This window comes from Clytia hemisphaerica, unplaced genomic scaffold (genome assembly GCF_902728285.1).
Source record: "Clytia hemisphaerica strain Z4C2 unplaced genomic scaffold, Clytia hemisphaerica genome assembly, whole genome shotgun sequence".
NCBI classification, from domain to species: Eukaryota; Metazoa; Cnidaria; class Hydrozoa; order Leptothecata; family Clytiidae; genus Clytia; species Clytia hemisphaerica.
The window spans coordinates 435801-452273 of record NW_027103596.1 but is presented as its reverse complement, the minus strand read 5'-3'; the positions used below and the strand labels follow the sequence as shown (position 1 = coordinate 452273).

The 16473-nt window shown below is 35.1% G+C and overlaps 2 protein-coding genes across 2 annotated transcripts; both read left to right on the top strand.

Annotated features, from left to right (window-relative positions):
• Positions 1 to 1707: 1707 nt before the first annotated feature.
• On the top strand, positions 1708 to 2934 carry LOC136801854 (uncharacterized; the record flags this gene model as incomplete). Its single annotated transcript, XM_067058517.1, is given in 3 exon segments — positions 1708 to 1774; positions 2010 to 2174; positions 2360 to 2934. Coding segments are annotated over 3 exon segments (654 nt in total). The 3' UTR covers positions 2812 to 2934.
• An 11658-nt stretch (positions 2935 to 14592) lies between these two features.
• On the top strand, positions 14593 to 15387 carry LOC136801825 (ATP-dependent DNA helicase Q5-like). Its single transcript, XM_067058491.1, has 2 exons — positions 14593 to 15041; positions 15339 to 15387. Exons 1-2 carry the CDS (start codon positions 14593 to 14595, stop codon positions 15385 to 15387), a joined length of 498 nt encoding a protein of 165 aa, XP_066914592.1.
• The last annotated feature ends 1086 nt before the right edge of the window (positions 15388 to 16473 follow it).

Genomic DNA, 16473 nt, shown 5'->3' with positions numbered 1-16473 from the left:
ACTAAACACGTAATTTCTTCCTTGCTGATGTTCTGTCTTTTGCAATCTTAAGAGTCCTCCCAATTTATTTTACTGATTATTTTCTATTTAGAAATAAAAGTATAATCTCTTTAAGCCTGTTAAAGTCTATTATAATTTCTCTCATTTTATCTCGCCAGAAAATCGAAAAACGTATACAAGCTTGGACAAGATACATGAAACAACTATGCCCGTCAAAGTCAAAAATGCATGGAAAAACTCATTACAAAAGACATTGTCTCGTCAGAAGACGAAGAAATAGAGGCTGATAGGAAATTCTTTGTCAAACGACCCAAACTCAACCGTGGAAGAAAATTAGACTCTTTTTTTTGAAAAGCTGGACAACATAACCAAAGATACGTCATCAACGAGGGAAAGTACCGATCTTTTGACCGAAAAATTGGAGAGCCCTCAGAAAAAGACGCCCGATACTCGATTGAGCAGAAGATGTTTTACGGTTACTGAAAATATTTTAATTTTTTTTTACTAGTTCATCCTTTTTTATCGAGCTTTTAATCCTCAAATTCGAGTAATGCATTTCAAAGTCGATTTTCATCAGCAGTGCCCCTTCCTAACCTTTTACTTACCTTAAACCCTTTTTTTACCCAATACCCTTCTTAGCCCCATTCTTCCCATCGATTCTTTGTTTTAAATAATTATATATTATACTTTAGAAATCATTATGTCTAATCTATGTAATAAGATATACCATTTTTGGAGCAGAATTATGTGTACATAGTAATTTAAAAATTCTTATATGTAGATAAAATACGCTTATAGAGTAAAGTTAAGTGTACATAAATATAAATATAAATTTTCCTAATATCGACTTTAATTTAAGAAGAAACCATCAAAGAATATTTTCATTCAAATATCTTATTGAATTTATCTCCGGTCGAATTTCTTTATAATGCCAGTGAGTGGGTTGAAGAAAACTTCTTATTTTACAACTTTAAGAGTTCAATGTTTCATGTTAGACATTTTAATGTCAATATTATGAAATAAGACATTAAGTATTTTCCTTACCTAGAATAAAAGTATTCGCAACAACTAAAAATGGTTAATTCTCTTTTAGTTAAGTGCATCTTTTCGAAAATGCGTAAACACATAAAATCTTAATCTTTCCTTGCATGAAAGAATTTTGTATTTTTTTAACAAAAAGTTCCCTCTTTCTCAATTTTAATTTAACATCTTCATGGACAAGAAAATAAGTATAAGTGCATCTTTTCAAAATGGGTGAAATAATTGTTAATCTTTCCTTGCATTAAGAAATTTTGTATTTTTTTTTTTTTAACAAAAAGTTCGTCTTTTCGCAATTTTGAATTTAACATCTTCATGGACAAGTAAAAGTGAATCTTCACTGCGTGGAGAAAATCTTATATTTTCACTTCGGAGAAAAGTGGTATTTTTCGTGGCTAAAAAATTAACGTTTCGTATATCAAATAGTTAATTTTTTCGTTATTTAGAAAATTTGAACTTTTCAAAAATCAGTGAAGATTCACTGTTACTTGTTTTCGCACTGAAGAAAATTTAATGATTTCAAAACAAGAAAATTGAGAGAAAAATTAACTTTTCGTCATATATCTTGCGTTAGAGAAGACGACTTTTCATGCAGTGTAAATACTGAAGTTTGCTTTATAATTTCTAGAAAGAAAAAGGAAAAGGCCATATTGTTGAATGTTGATTCTTGGATATCAAAAAGCGCTTTTCTCGTTGAAGATGCTCCTACGAAATATCAACGACAGTATTAAAGAAGGTAAAAGACCGCAAGGCAATACACCCCCAAACCTAAGCACCAAATAGTACATTTTAATTACTAGCTTTGTTACATGATTATTGTCAAAATTGCTTTTGCAGTCAAGGAATATCTGTTTAAAAACACGCTGAATATTTTTCAACCTTAAAAACTTAGTTGAGTGCCCTGAATGCCCTCCCCTGGTCAAATTCAAGCATGTACTACAATGCAAAATTCCTCAATCTATTATGTTCAGGTGATGGTGAGAGACTGATGGAGTGTTACAAAGTTGCTGTGCTGTACTTTAAAAACTACAACCACACCAAATACAGCTTTGGTTTGCTCAAGCTATTTACAGAGATCAACCATAAGCCAGAACGAGCACTCGGTTTGATTTGGAACCGCTTTGTAAATACCAAAGGTAATTTTAGGTACCCTGCTGATTAAAGTTAAAATTTACAAACCATTATTAAGTGATTGTCTTGTTTTCTTGTATATTACTTTGGTTTTCTTGTATATTCCTTTGGTGTTCTTCATGAGAAATGTTTCAAGTTAACGCCCGTCTTGCACGGGTACTGTTGTGATGCATGAATAATTTTTTAACAGGCTACGAGGGTCACAACATTCCAATGGACTTGCACATGGAACACCTAAACGGTTATCTGAAAGAGGCTTTTAGGCGCCTTAGGAGCAACCTGAATAGAGACACCGCTGGTTTGGTTGGGAGGTCCATGAATAATGTCAGGAAATTAATAAACACAGCAGAAGAAAGTTTGGAAAGTGCAACCCCAAGATCAAGTCGTAAAAAGCCTTCCATAGCAGATGATGTCAAAAAACTTGCTGAAGAACTGGTCAAGGCAAATGTTTTGGTGGAGACAAAAAGCCGATGTTATCAAAGTTTCAAATACTTTAATTCAAATGCATTGGATGGATTGGATTTTGATGACATGAAAACATGGATCAGTGAATATGAGAAAAGATATAAACGTGTGTGGATGCCAGAAGCACTACCACTCAACAAAGAAAATACAGATGCACCAATGGATGTGGATCATTAATGAAGCACCAACACTGGAATGCAAAGTATTATATGTATATATTTATTTTCACATCTTTTTGTTTTGCAATACCTTTTATATGTGAAAGTCGTAAATTGCATCTAGTTGAGTTAAAATTACATTGATGAAAAAAAGATGAAAAAATGATGAAAAAATGACCGTAGCTGGAACATTCCTGTCCACTTTCTAAAGTATTATAATGATCAAATTTTGATAAATTAGTATTTAGTAAAGTTAAATTTTCTCAATTTAGGTAAAAAGATTTCTATGTAAATAGACTTTCTTCTATGATATACTTTTGACTGCTTTTAGTTGTAATAAATAATAGCACAATAATGTTGTTTATTTAATGATTGATGTATTTATTTTGTTTCTCAACACAAATTTGGTCTTCATCTCCTTTAGTCTAGATTTATGACACTCTTTTGGGATTGGGTGTTTGAACATGTTTTAACTTTTAGGGTATCTGAACCCATTTCTTATCTTCATATTATCATTAATTGGATTAATTTTGGTGGGAATTTATTACTAATTCTGCTGCTTTTTTGGCACAAAAATTTACTATCTGCTGGCGCATATTCGCATAATTCCAGCCGTTCCCAAGAATAGTGTCTTCATTTCTTTCCAATCAAATTCCTGCCAAATTTTAAGAAAACTCATGCTTTACCAGACAATAAATCCCTGTCAAAATTAACTGTATTTTGGCCGTTTGCCCAATAAAAACACACAAAAAATAATCCAATGTTATTGTATTTTACTATTGTTGACTATATATGTTTTCAACGTAAGAAGACTTGTGGTTGACTTTCAATAATTGAGCATACACGTAACATTTTTAAAAGTATCTTTGAACACTGTACAATAACAATTTTTCTAAGGAGAAAAGAATTTAGTCATTCTTTGTAGTTTATAACTAGTTCTAATGACAGGAAAAGACATTTTATTTTTAAAAATAATTCTGAACACTTTTCACTTGTAGATCACAATACTTGTAAGTCATTAGTTTTGAGGACATACTTTTTACCTTTTTCTATTCTCAAAACAAAACAAAATTGCTTTGTCCCTTTATCGTTTACGTCTTGTGTTGTATCAAGAAAAAATGCTTGTTACTTTTAATGTATACTTCTTCAAAAAGTATACCTGTTGATTGACTTAAAAACTGATCAGTTAATAAGGTTTACAGCGGTGTGCAAAATTTTTCCAAAACATATTTTTACTGTCAAATATTAAACAGGTCATGATAATTGAGTCTATCAATTTTATCATCAATTATAAACTAATATTGGTTTGCTTACTATGGGCCATCTATTCAGATTTTTAAACAACAACTCCATTATATTCTTTAAGCCTGGCATGGATTGGGCAGTTCCAGAATAAAACCATTACCCCCCCCCCCCTGTCTGTGGACGACAGGATTTTTAGGTTCGAGTAATTTGAAAAAGGTTTCAGAAAATCCAGGATTTTTCCTCATTATTTAGTCATAATGTATCGGAAAATCCATAAAAATTGCTCTATTTTCTTCCAAAGTATCCGAAAATCCAAGATTTTTCCATAAAAGATCTTGAATGTTACAAAAGTCCTGAAGTTTTTCAAAAGCTAATTGTTACGACGCAAAATCTATGTTGTCCACTGGGGGGTTAACAGACTATAACTTGAACCGCCCATGGCCATTTGAGATGGCTGCATCAACTTTTAACAAATCTTTTCAAAGAAAAGCCTGTGGTTGAATGGATTACTCCCTTTCAAGTGATAGCCTTTTGTCTCTGCGATTGACAGGGTGAGATAAAAAAAGCACAGTGTAGATGGAACAGAAATTATGCTAGATATTTATAACTTTGACCAAAATATTACTAAAAACAGAAAGTTCATACCCTCATAATTACACTGTGCTTTATTTACGTTCTCAAACATTATACTAACTTGGCTTTTAGTAGATAAAAAATGTGAAAAAGAAAATTTACCTTCTCCTTCGGCAGCTTTCTTTACCTGCAGTTGAGCTTCAGCCATCTTCTTGATAATTGAAATGAATTTCGAGAGGATTTGCTTCGCACAATGTTTTGATAGTGTGCCGTGTTTTCACTCGTTCGCAAATGTAGCGATTGTTTCTGCCATTTTAGCTGTAGTGCGCCTGTCCACGGACAACTCGCATAATTTCTTATACGCGCTCTACCATTTAGATCTCTGATTTGCTTGGACCCAACCAATCAGAATATTCGCATAATCATCTTCAGATCAGAATGCAGACGATCTAGGTAAACCAGACCGTAAACATAAGAAATATCAAAATCAAAAAAAGTTTACGGGCTGGATATCCAGGCTAACATATACTACAAGATTTTTCAGTTGAACATTGTTCTTTTTTCTTAACTAGATCATCGATGCTATCTGAAAATGTAGACTCTCCTTTGTCGTCAAGCTCGACTTGTTGTCGATTATAAACGATACGAAGTCTTTGTTTTATGAAGTTGTTTCTTTTCAAGCGAAAAAAATCCCGATTGGAAAAATAAATGTTCTCCAAATTTGGAGGCGTAGGGGATTCTGAAGGAAACCATTCCTTTGGGCTTGACGCAGGATCCTCTTGTATGGTCGAACCGTCTAATTTGAGGTAAGCTTTACTTGTGATGACGCTTAATTTGACTCCATCGGAAACTTTTACACGATACGATTTTCCCACTACTTGTTCGTTATGAAATACTACACGTATTAAACCAGAAGGAAACACTATTGGGTTTAACGCATTCATATAAAGCCAATTCTTGAGAATTGTGCGCTCCAGATGGCAGGAATGCACTGAAAGCATCTGTAATAGAACGGCTTCTGGAGAAACTATAAAACAACAAGTTTTGTCTGAATGAAAATGGTAAAACCAAACGGTAATTTATACAAGAATATACATGTTCAATTAAAAAGGCGATTTTCAATTTTGATTCATCCTTCTCTGGATCAAGCTCAGTTAAATTTTCAAGCAAAGATACTAAATTGGCTGGATCTTTAAGCCACTCCTCTGCATTATAGTTTAACATATAATCTATCTTTTTGACCGGGTTGTCAACCTTTAGCTTCTTTATATCGTCCCTTATTTCATCCAGTATTTTCGATGGGTTTGACGTACTATACTTCCGTTTACCTTTGAACGACGTGCTTGGTGGGTCGGTTAGGTGCTCTGCATAGCAGTCTTTGCAAATTCTGAAAGTTGTATTTGAAGTCATATTTCCTTCCTTCACAATTTGTTCCCTGATATTTTGTCCAATTTTGGAGTCTGAAACCAATGGGCAAGTGGATTTTGTGCAAACATTCTTTAATGTATCTTCCTGTATTGCCATCTCTGTTTGTTTCTTCAATTTCATCAGTTGTAACTTCAGGCGGATTTTCCATTATGTTTTGTTTTTATTACTAGTTTCTCTAAAGGAAAAAACATTTAATGACTACATTTTTGAATCAAAGTACTCAAGCTCACATTTTCTGAAAATTTTGAGAAGAAACTCAATTGTAATCTTGATCACTCAAATCTCACATTCTTTTAATAACTCTAAAAAACAACGCAAATAAAATTAATGGACATAATTATGGCTAAAGAAAATAGAGAGAAAATATGTTTCCATGAAGAGCTTAGTTTTTGCACACAATTTACAAAGCTAGGTATAAACTTATACAATATCATGACAAATGGTATAGAATAATGTATTTTTAGGTTACTTTCTGTCTTTTTCGTTCCTCTCGATATTCGATCGCATCCAATGATCTTAGCTCGAACGAAGAGCCATGGCGTGAAAAACGTATGGTTTCTTTCGAGTTAGGATTGTCGTCGATGTATTTCCAAAGTACATCTAAAATAACATGACTTTTACAGCTCTCATGGAAAATGAGGTCACAGCGGCACGGAATGATGACACAACCTTCTCTTCGATCTGGTGCACCCTTGCACTTTTTGAAACTCAAATCAACCGGAGGATTGGAACTTTTCCTAGGCTTTCCTTGCACGTAGCTAAAACAACAAAAATAAAAGCAACACTACAGCTAGGACTCAATAGCAAGAGCTAGGGACAAGATCCAGGGACAAAATCAACTCATAAAAAACACAGACAAAAATAAAGTAATCATACCATTTCATCGATATCATATACTTGACAAGATCCACACAAAGTTTACATAAATTAGCTGGAACATGACCAACATTTTTTTCACTAATAGGTTCCACTATTTCTTTGAATTTTTCTTCAACAAGATTGACTTTTGGAATTTTGACCAATATTGCATTTTTGTCAAAACGATTGTTTTCCTCTTTAACGACGTCTAATTCTAGTCCGACAGGGGGCTCAATACCGTAAACATGATACCCTTTGATTTCAGTATTACCGATGAAGCAATATGAGCTCAACATGTTGACTGTTTGAATTCAAAATCATAAATAAAAGAATTTCTTTTGGAGAGGCCATATTTTAACAAGTTTTTCTTCCAGATTGGGAATCTCGGTTTTTGTTTGCATTTTTTCTTCTTCCTGATTTGATTATTTGAAAACCGCGTCTTCCCGAAGTAGTAGATCTTCCGAATCCAGAAGTTTCTTGAATCTTCCCGAATGGGGTACGGGAATTTTGCCGTAACCCAATCAGGAAGATCTTCCCCTTTGGGTGTCAAGTTAATTTCCCGTTCGGGAAGGTTCTTCCTGATCGAGGTAGTGGCGCAGACTGTCCAGAAACTACCTCCATTTTGTAAAAAATATCTTCCCGCCGCCTCTTTTGAATTGAGAAATCAGTTTTTGAAATTTCAGCCTGTACCCGTCAGCCTGTGCCGTGGATGTATTTTCCAAGCAAAATTTACTACGGACTTTGATACTGGCTGAAGATTGAATCTGGTCTTTAAAGGCTATAGCGCTATACTTATAGTAGGGGTCGGATTTGGTGGCACTTCCATGGTATACTCTGAAATACATGCTGATGTCAGCCCGAAAGCTGATAGGCTTAACCGACAGTTATACGCGGTTTAAGAGTATAGCTAAAACTTTGTTATGTTTTCAACAGTGAACAAAAGTGAATGAGGACAAAATGTAAACAAAAAGATTGCAAAGAAGTTTTCGAATAAATTCACAATAGAATGTCTTCATTTAAACACCCCCGTGTCACAGACCCGCTGGGCACCCCCACCCGCTGAAAAAAAGTCCAAAATTTTGTCCCCGGGGAAAAAAACAGGCTAAATTTGCCTCCGGGGAATCCCCACTGAAAACTTTTAATTTTTCTAGATCCCCACTAAGTAGCTCTTCAAAATTTTTATTTCCCCGCTGAATTCATTTTGAGAAAACCCCGCTACCCGCCTATGCTCAAAGACATCAACAGAATTTATACAAAACTTTAGTTTGAAAGCTTATGTTAAAAAACTGCTAACTGCTATTCTATCTTTGATAACTCTTAACTGATAATCTTTATCTTTAAGACTGACTGTTCATTGTCAAGCAACTTCATCCAGCCAGCCAATTTTTTTTAACATCCAATTTAGATTGTCTACCATATTTGTTTTGATTTTGAAATACCTTTAAATATATATTTTGCACGCTCGCAAGCTAAGCGAAACAAACTGACAGATTTCTTTACCTAAGTAGTACACGCTCAGCTAGGCTAGAAAATCTTGATTTTTTATTATGAACAGGCGTGTCTAGAATGTGGGAAAGTGATATATACTATCCGTAGATCTAACACGATTTTTTTCCTATCCGTAATTCCGTTTTCAGGGGGTATTGGGTCATTAACAGTTAGGTAGGGTCAGGGTTGCTAGTAACGGCTTGTCACTGTGCCGGGTGCATACGGCTCAAATTTCAGTCAGGTTAAAAAAGGGGTACTTTTACCCATATTATAATAACATTACCCCCGTCTTTTTTGTCATTCTATTTCCAAATTTTGTCTTCTGCTGTGCGAGTGTGGCTCAACGAATAGCGTGTTGGCTTCCGAATTCGAAGGTCTTTCTTTAGTGGTGGTTCGAATCCGACCCAGTGCGATGATTTGATTGGTCGAAAAATGATTGACAGGTATCAAAACTTAGTCAGAAATGAGAAACTAAGTCTCAAACAGTCAGTAGAAGCAAAGATACAGAAGAAAGATAGGAAAGGAAAAGGAGTAGAAGGAGTGTTAGATATACGGATAGTAGTTATCACCTTCCTAGAATGTGAGACACAGGAAAAACTGTTTACAGTGGTTTTAAACCTTTGTGCTCTTCATGCAGTTTTATGGAGTTTTGATGATTAAAATGGGTTGAAAATAGACTTCTGTTGACCCTGAGAATACTTTGATGGATTTCTATCAGTGTCAGTTTGATGTTTTGTAAACTGTTGTGATTATGATGAAAAGGAAGACAGAGAGAAAACAAACTTGGAAAACTTTGCAAGAAGCCAGCTGAGTCCTGAGAGGGACATGTTTGTCTGGATTTATTTCTACCTCAAGAAAAAAGAACAGTCATAAGACGAAATTTCTATAAGGGAAAGAATGGATACTGTCATTGTAGAAACTCAAAAATTATGGGAATGATTTGCTTTGAATCTTGTTGTGAGGAATTTTTGGATGGTTTTATTTTTTCCATCATGATACAGCATGACCCATGGCCTGCAAAATACAACAGTAGCAGAAGCATATGATAGGGCTATCTAGTGACCAACAAAGACAAAATTGTTGAATTGATTGCATATGATACTGCACCTGTCGAATAGTTCTGTAGTTCCGATATCAAAGAGATTGTAAACAGACTTCTCAAGACCATGAATGTGATTTCTGTTATCAAAATTATGAATTGGTGAATGATATTGATAATTTGACGTGCTTCTTCCCAAACTCAGAGCTCAAACATCAAACGACATTTCTTGAACTAACTTGGGAATATGTTTTAAATTCATTTTTGATGGATTATATTCCTGTTCCGCTATCCATCCTGACATGCATATACACAAAGTAAAGAAACCCAAGTTATGATTTAAAATAAGTACCAAGAATTCATTTGCTTGACTGAGAAATGTTTTTCATTTTCTTTGGAATTATTGTGAATTATTTTATGTTTTGGCTCGTGTCTTTTGGAATTTTAATGAAAGTGACATAAGTAGAAATGAATGTAGAGGCATTATATTACTGTTTTTCTAGTTTTTACATTTTATTTCATATTCAATTTTTTTAAAAAATGTCCACAAGCTTCATTAAAGCTTGATAATAGATTTTTATTTTTCAAAACAAATGAACAAGTTTGACTCAAAAAAGCTTCAACATAACTTTTTTTTTTCTCTCACAGAGGTTTTGATATAATAGATTATACACAAAATTTCTAACAATTTTTTTGTTCGTCTCTTTTGTATATTTTTATGGCTCTCTCCTTTTGTGAGGCTTGTGATATTTTCATGTTTTTTAATGAGCCCCCCCCCCCAGCGGACCCAAATTTCACTCATTCACGCAAAATTTTTTCGCAATTCACGCATTCACGCAAGTTTTTCTCGAAATTCACGCAAACCCAATTTTTTGGGAAATCGGGGAGATTTTCGGAAAAAATCGGGGAAAATGTCAAAATAGAGGTCTCGCACATTTCGCTAAGTTACGTAATTTACGTAATTTCCGCCATTATGGAGTAAAACGTTCGATTTGCATAAAAAAGTATGACAAGGCTGTACTCGAGATATTATTCGACCGGATCTGGTCATGCACTTGAGAAAAACTTAACTCAGTTTTTTTCCTGTAGACCTGACTATAAAACACCGTGTTTAGTAGCGTCATAAGAAGCCCCCAAATAGAAAGCGTTACGTAATTTTTCAACTTTAATCACATGCCATCACGCAAAATATTTGATTCTTCTAACTTGTCACGATCGTTTAGAAAAGGTGAAGCTTCTGCAGTTAACGTATCGCGATAGTAAGTGAAAAGATATGCGCCGCAGGCGAATTTTTGTACAAAAAATTGCTTAAACATTATCAAAAATAGGTCAAACAAACTCAGGGGTAAGGAGGCGCAACCATGGTTTACGCAGAGAGGAAATTTTTGCATTTCTGTCACTCGCGTTTGGCTAAAAATGCTCTCTTTAACACCATTGAAAAAGAATGTAGTCTAAATTCGTTAGAGGCAAGGTACGATCACTTGATAGCTTGTAAAATGGGGTAAAAGAATGAACATTTGTTGCGAGTGAAGCGATCAAAAAAAATTAAAAAGAAAGGTTTTATAATCAGGGCTCGCGAATTAATTTCCTAACGTGGAGGGGCCGAAAACATAGTGACTAAGGAGGCGCAACCATGTTTTGCGCCGACAGGAGAAAATTTCTATTTTAACCCTCTGATGTGCTTAAATACGACCAGGGTTTGATACGACTCCATTTCAGACTAATTTTGCCAAGATATCAGGTTATCGAAAGTCTACATCATGGGTAAAAATTTCTTTGAAATAAGTTTCTTTTTATTTGCAAAAACGTGGTGAAGTCATGGCCGCCTCCTGCCCCCAGTGACTCATGCATAACCATGGTTTTATCTTAAACAAACACTTTGAAGGGGGCAAATTAGAGTTATTTATGATTCGAGGGCCAATACATGTTTGGCCCGAGCGAAAAAATCTGGAAATTTAAGGTGTCTAGATTGCTAGAAAGCGCATCTAAATCATGAATCGTCTTATAAAATAGAGAATTTGAAAGTTGCTGATTTTTTTGTACACCTTCACCTGGCATCCCTTGAATTTGGAATAGGTGCGCACCTTTGTGAAAAGGAAAAATTCACGCGTTCACGCAAAAAACAGGGCAGATTCACGCATTCACGCAATAGAAATATGGATTTTCACGTTCACGCAAGCTCTTTCAATTCACGCATTCACGCAAACCGCTGGGGGGGGCCCTTTAATAGAAAATGTGTACATTATTATTGAGATACCTATTTATTCAAAAAGTGAATGGATTTTAAAAGAAATTGTGAGATCTTTTCTTTTTCTATCATAACTTTTTTAGCTATACGGTTTTTAATTCTATAAGCAACGCAGTGCTAAAGGGTTCAGGCCTCAAAATGGCCTAAAAGCAACTTGGCTTAGGAACTCTAGACCTGAGTATGAAAAATTTTTAAACTAAAGTCTGTCTCAAAATAATTTGCAGCTGGAGACAAAAATGGCTGTAACTTTTGATAGAATTCGAATCAAGTTGCGATTTTGTGCTCGTTAAGAAAATATTTGTGAGTGGAATATTATCAAGTTAAAAATTTGAGAAAAAAAAGGAAAATGAAAACAAAAAATGAAGAAGAAAAAAATCAACTGGTTGACTCTATGAAGTAATAAAAAACGACAAAAAAAACAGCCTTTTGTCGATCAACCAGCAATAAACTTTGTTTCGTATCTTTTGATTGAATGAATATTTTTGAAATTTTTTTCACAGTGATGATGATCTAAGATTGAAAAGTCACTCCTGTGAAAATGGTAATTATACCACATTTCTACAAGAAGTTGATTTTTTTCTTCTTCATTTTTTGTTTTCATTTTCCTTTTTTTTCTCAAATTTTTAACTTGATAATATTCCACTCACAAATATTTTCTTAACGAGCATAAAATCGCAACTTGATTCGAATTCTATCAAAAGTTACAGCCATTTTTGTCTCCAGATGCAAATTATTTTGAGACAGACTTTCCTAGGAAACCCATTATTTTCCTTTTCCACTCTGAAAAGACCCTGAAATCTTGCTATATTACGACCAAAAAACTGCTTTTTTACTGTCAAAAATTTGAAATTTGAGGCCATATTTAGCCAATCTAGAGGGTCCTATTTTTAAAAATTTTCTGGCCCGTCGGCCCCAACCATGGTGGCGCCTCCTTAGACACTTATGTAGCCGTTACGTCATAATACCATAGATACACCACTCTTTATAAATCATAAACTCCCCTGTAAACGTAATCAAATACAATCGAATCCGAAAAAAGTGGGGTAATATTAAATTGAGAGTCCATTGCTCGATCTTGTATCATTGAGCTAGGCTGCTCATTAGGATCATGGTATACAAAATTTATGTCCGAGATCATGAGGACGTTGATCTCATCAAATATATATGGAAAATGTTCTAGGAAATTACCCACTCCAATACAACTTGTCTATTTCTTGTTATAGCTGTCATGTTAGCAAATAGTTGCTATTCTACCCGTTCAAGATGAAAGGTCTATGTTTGGAAATTTTGACCAAATGAACTTAGGGAGGAAATGATATATAAGTAATTCAACTTAATGAGCTTCATTGACCCAATCAAGACTGGGCGGGAGGAAAGAAAAATGTTATTATGCATTATGCATATCCATATAATTACATAAAGATTGAAATAAAATTGCTTGCTTATCACACTTACTGTACTGTTTCAACAAACTTGGAAAAAAAAGGAAATTTCGAAATCCCCACTGAAATTTTTATTCTAATTCTGTGTCCCCACTGGTATTTTCTGTCTTTGAAAAATCCCCACTGGATTTCCAAAGAAAATTTTTTATCCCCAGTCAAATTTTAAAAGCCACCGGGTCACTGAGACAGGGGTGTAAGAAACACTCGATTTCATTCAAAAGAAAAATACATTCTTTTTTCCTTTCAGTTAGTAAATTTTTTTGGAATAAAGTCACTTTTGTTTTTTGTTATGATCAAGCATTCCTAAATACTCCTCCGTATGGGTGTTTGTGCCAATGCTAGATCAGCATTTCATAAATATACCATGCGTCGTTCTCTTTAAAATTAATATTCGGCGAAAATCAGTCTAGAATCACAGGACTTTTTTCTTGGTAGAGGTGTCCGTGCAAAGTTAAAAACTGCATGTCCTTCCCATCCAAAATACCCCCATATTTTTGCCCAGGCAGATGTCCGCAATTAAAATTAATGGGGTCACAGAGGCTGTCAAAGTGAGATAGCACGTAATTTTTGACACAATTTCTTTAAAAATCAACAGTTTAAAATTTTTTGAACCATCTGCCTAGGCTAATTCAGGTGTAGATAGGTCTGTTCAACCCAAAAATACAAAAAAAATCCATATGCGTCAGGCAAAAAAGTTCATGATAAACGTCAAAAACCGTCTAAAAAGAAACCCCTCCTTGCGTCTCAATTCTGGCTTTCGGGAAATGTTTAGGTCGGAAATTTAAACTTTACTGGACACAAAAAGGATGGAACTTTCATATAAAACTGTTTCCAATCGTTTAGCATGCGTATAACTCGAAAAATTCAATATGTAAGACCTGGAATCTCTAAAACCGCAAAATCGGTATTTTACAGACTGGGCCCCTTACGCTCGTTGAGATTCTTGCATCGTTCATGAATGTATTAGATTCGAAACCTTGAACATCTTGCTGTTATGGGTAACTGTAACTTTTTTACATATATCCCTTATTTCTAGCTAAAAAAAAAACACAAAAAATGCCTCCAATAAAAAAAAAAAAAACTTTGTAGCCCAGAAAGTAAGTTTATGAATCGTTACTGTTTGTCGACCTGTAAGGAAAATGATTCAATTATATTTAAACTTTATGTTTTTGAAAACGTCATCTTTTTTTCTCGAAATTTTAAGGATTTTTTGTTGGGTTCTTGTTACAACTCTTAATTAATACGATTAATACCTTAATCGTGAAAGGAAAGGGTTTAAAATAAAAGTAAAGGGATAAAATTGAAATCAGAGAAGAAAATTTAAAACGTATTTCGTTTTAGTTTGAAAACGCAAAATTTGATTAAATTTTTCTTTTCTTAGGATTGTCCATCCTGCAAGCTAGTCAGAAAATCTGCCGTATACTATCTTCGCTTTCTGAAATTCTCAAAGTTAGTACCAAATTTAGCAGTGAAGGAATTATGGAAAACTTAAAGAAGAAAATCATCAGAAATCACGTCGAGAAGATAATGGTCTTTCCTTTTACCATTAAGGAAAAGCAATTCGATGCTGTTGCTAATATTGTACGTGGTAAAGACACTTTGTGTGTATTACCAACATCATTTGGAAAGAGTTTGATTTATCAAATGCTTCCTGTTCTGGCTAAAAACCTAGGCTTGGCACCTTCCCCTTTGGTGATTGTGGTTTCACCCCTGATTGCATTGATCAAGGACCAGATTCATGAGGCTAACAGCTCACCACTTGGCTTAAAAGCTTGTGCTGTCCAAGAAGACATGAAGGGCTTCAACATGATTTTTGGTACTCCAGAGACGTGGCTTAAAAACAGTACAGCTCAAAAATTTCTCAAATCAGCTTTCACAAAGAAAAATTTGGTTTGCATGGTTGTTGATGAGGTCCACAAAGTTTCCTGGTATGTGCTATATGCTATTTTAAGATTACAATGTTGCTTTGTGTTTTGTTTTTACATTGCATCGAAGTTAGACAAGACCGACTCTCTCTTCTTGGCTGGTTTTACTTTTTTACCAGTCCAAAAACTTCTCAGGGAAATCTACCTAGACGTATACAGGAGGGTTTCATTGTACATTTATCAGATTTACTGCAGGATAATCAAAAGCAGTACTGCAGATATTAATTTTTGGATGCAGCTACTACTAAACAATGAACACAATAAACTCATTGAAATAAAATTATATTTCATATTTTTCAGGGGAGAAGCATCGAAAACAGAAGCTGCATTTCTTGGAGCTAATCTTTAGCTAAGGTTAACTCCCAGTCGACTGAGTTACATCGGGTTACGGAAAAGGTTAGGATTAGGTATTCCTCGGCTGCCGGTTATCTGAGTTCCCGTATATATATTCCAAGGGTGTGTTCGCCCTGAGCTTATCTCTTCATCTGCAAGTTAAGCTTCAGTGAAAATTTTACCATGGAATCTGACCAAGTCAGCCTTGAACAACTCTTACCTATCTCAAAATACGCAACTTTTATCATTGGTCAATTCATTAGTCGACAGCCGCCTGAACTCATTTTTTGCTTCATCACAATCATCTTCGAGTCAACTGGTCAGCCCTGTCCTGCCCAGTACATCACAGGACAACTCTTCGAACAACGTTCTTCTCTCGACCATTGTGACGTCGTCAAGCCTGTCAAGTCAACAAGATTCAACTCCCACCACCAACACGCCACCCATGAATAGTTCTTCCGCCCTTATCAACGCCCTTCTCACGGCTAATAATGGTACCCTCGCTATGGGCAATCAAAACATCACGCTTTCCTCGCAACCACACCTTGCTGGTCAAAATCAAAACACTTTCAACTTTGTCAACAATTGCAACAACGAGCTCCCTGCGATACCTGCAAAAATATTGAAACAAATTAAGAATGGTGAGTTTGTTGATTTTGATTTTCTTCTACCTTCCAACATTGGCCGGCCTCTTAATTCTGCTGTATCTCTGGCCTTCGATTCGGAGGGCAACATCTCTTTACAAAAAAACGATACTGCCATTCAACAATTTTCAAAGAAAGCCAAGGTTATCGACCTAAATTCCTGGTTAATGGCATGGTCAAGATTTTTCCAAGCTTCATTAGTCTTTAGACCCAACCTGGCCAATCAGATGATTGCATATCAGATTTTTATTGCCCATTTGGCTAATGACTATTCCTTCTCTGGCTGGTACGCCTACGTCAAGGCTTTTAGAACATTTTTGACCAACAACCCGGTAGCTAGATGGGATACGTCCAACCAAAATCTTTTTAACTTGCACCTCTTGGGTCACAAGCAGCCGAGCCAGTGTTATATCTGCCAGAGCAAGGACCATCTCGCCCCCCCCGCTGCCCCCTCTCTG

Bases quoted from the DNA above. Each gene is read 5' to 3' on its own strand.
- LOC136801825 (XM_067058491.1), top strand. From the start codon at position 14,593: ATGGAAAACTTAAAGAAGAAAATCATCAGAAATCACGTCGAGAAGATA. The intron at 15,042-15,338 runs GTATGTGCTATA...CATATTTTTCAG, and splicing joins GAGGTCCACAAAGTTTCCTG to GGGAGAAGCATCGAAAACAG.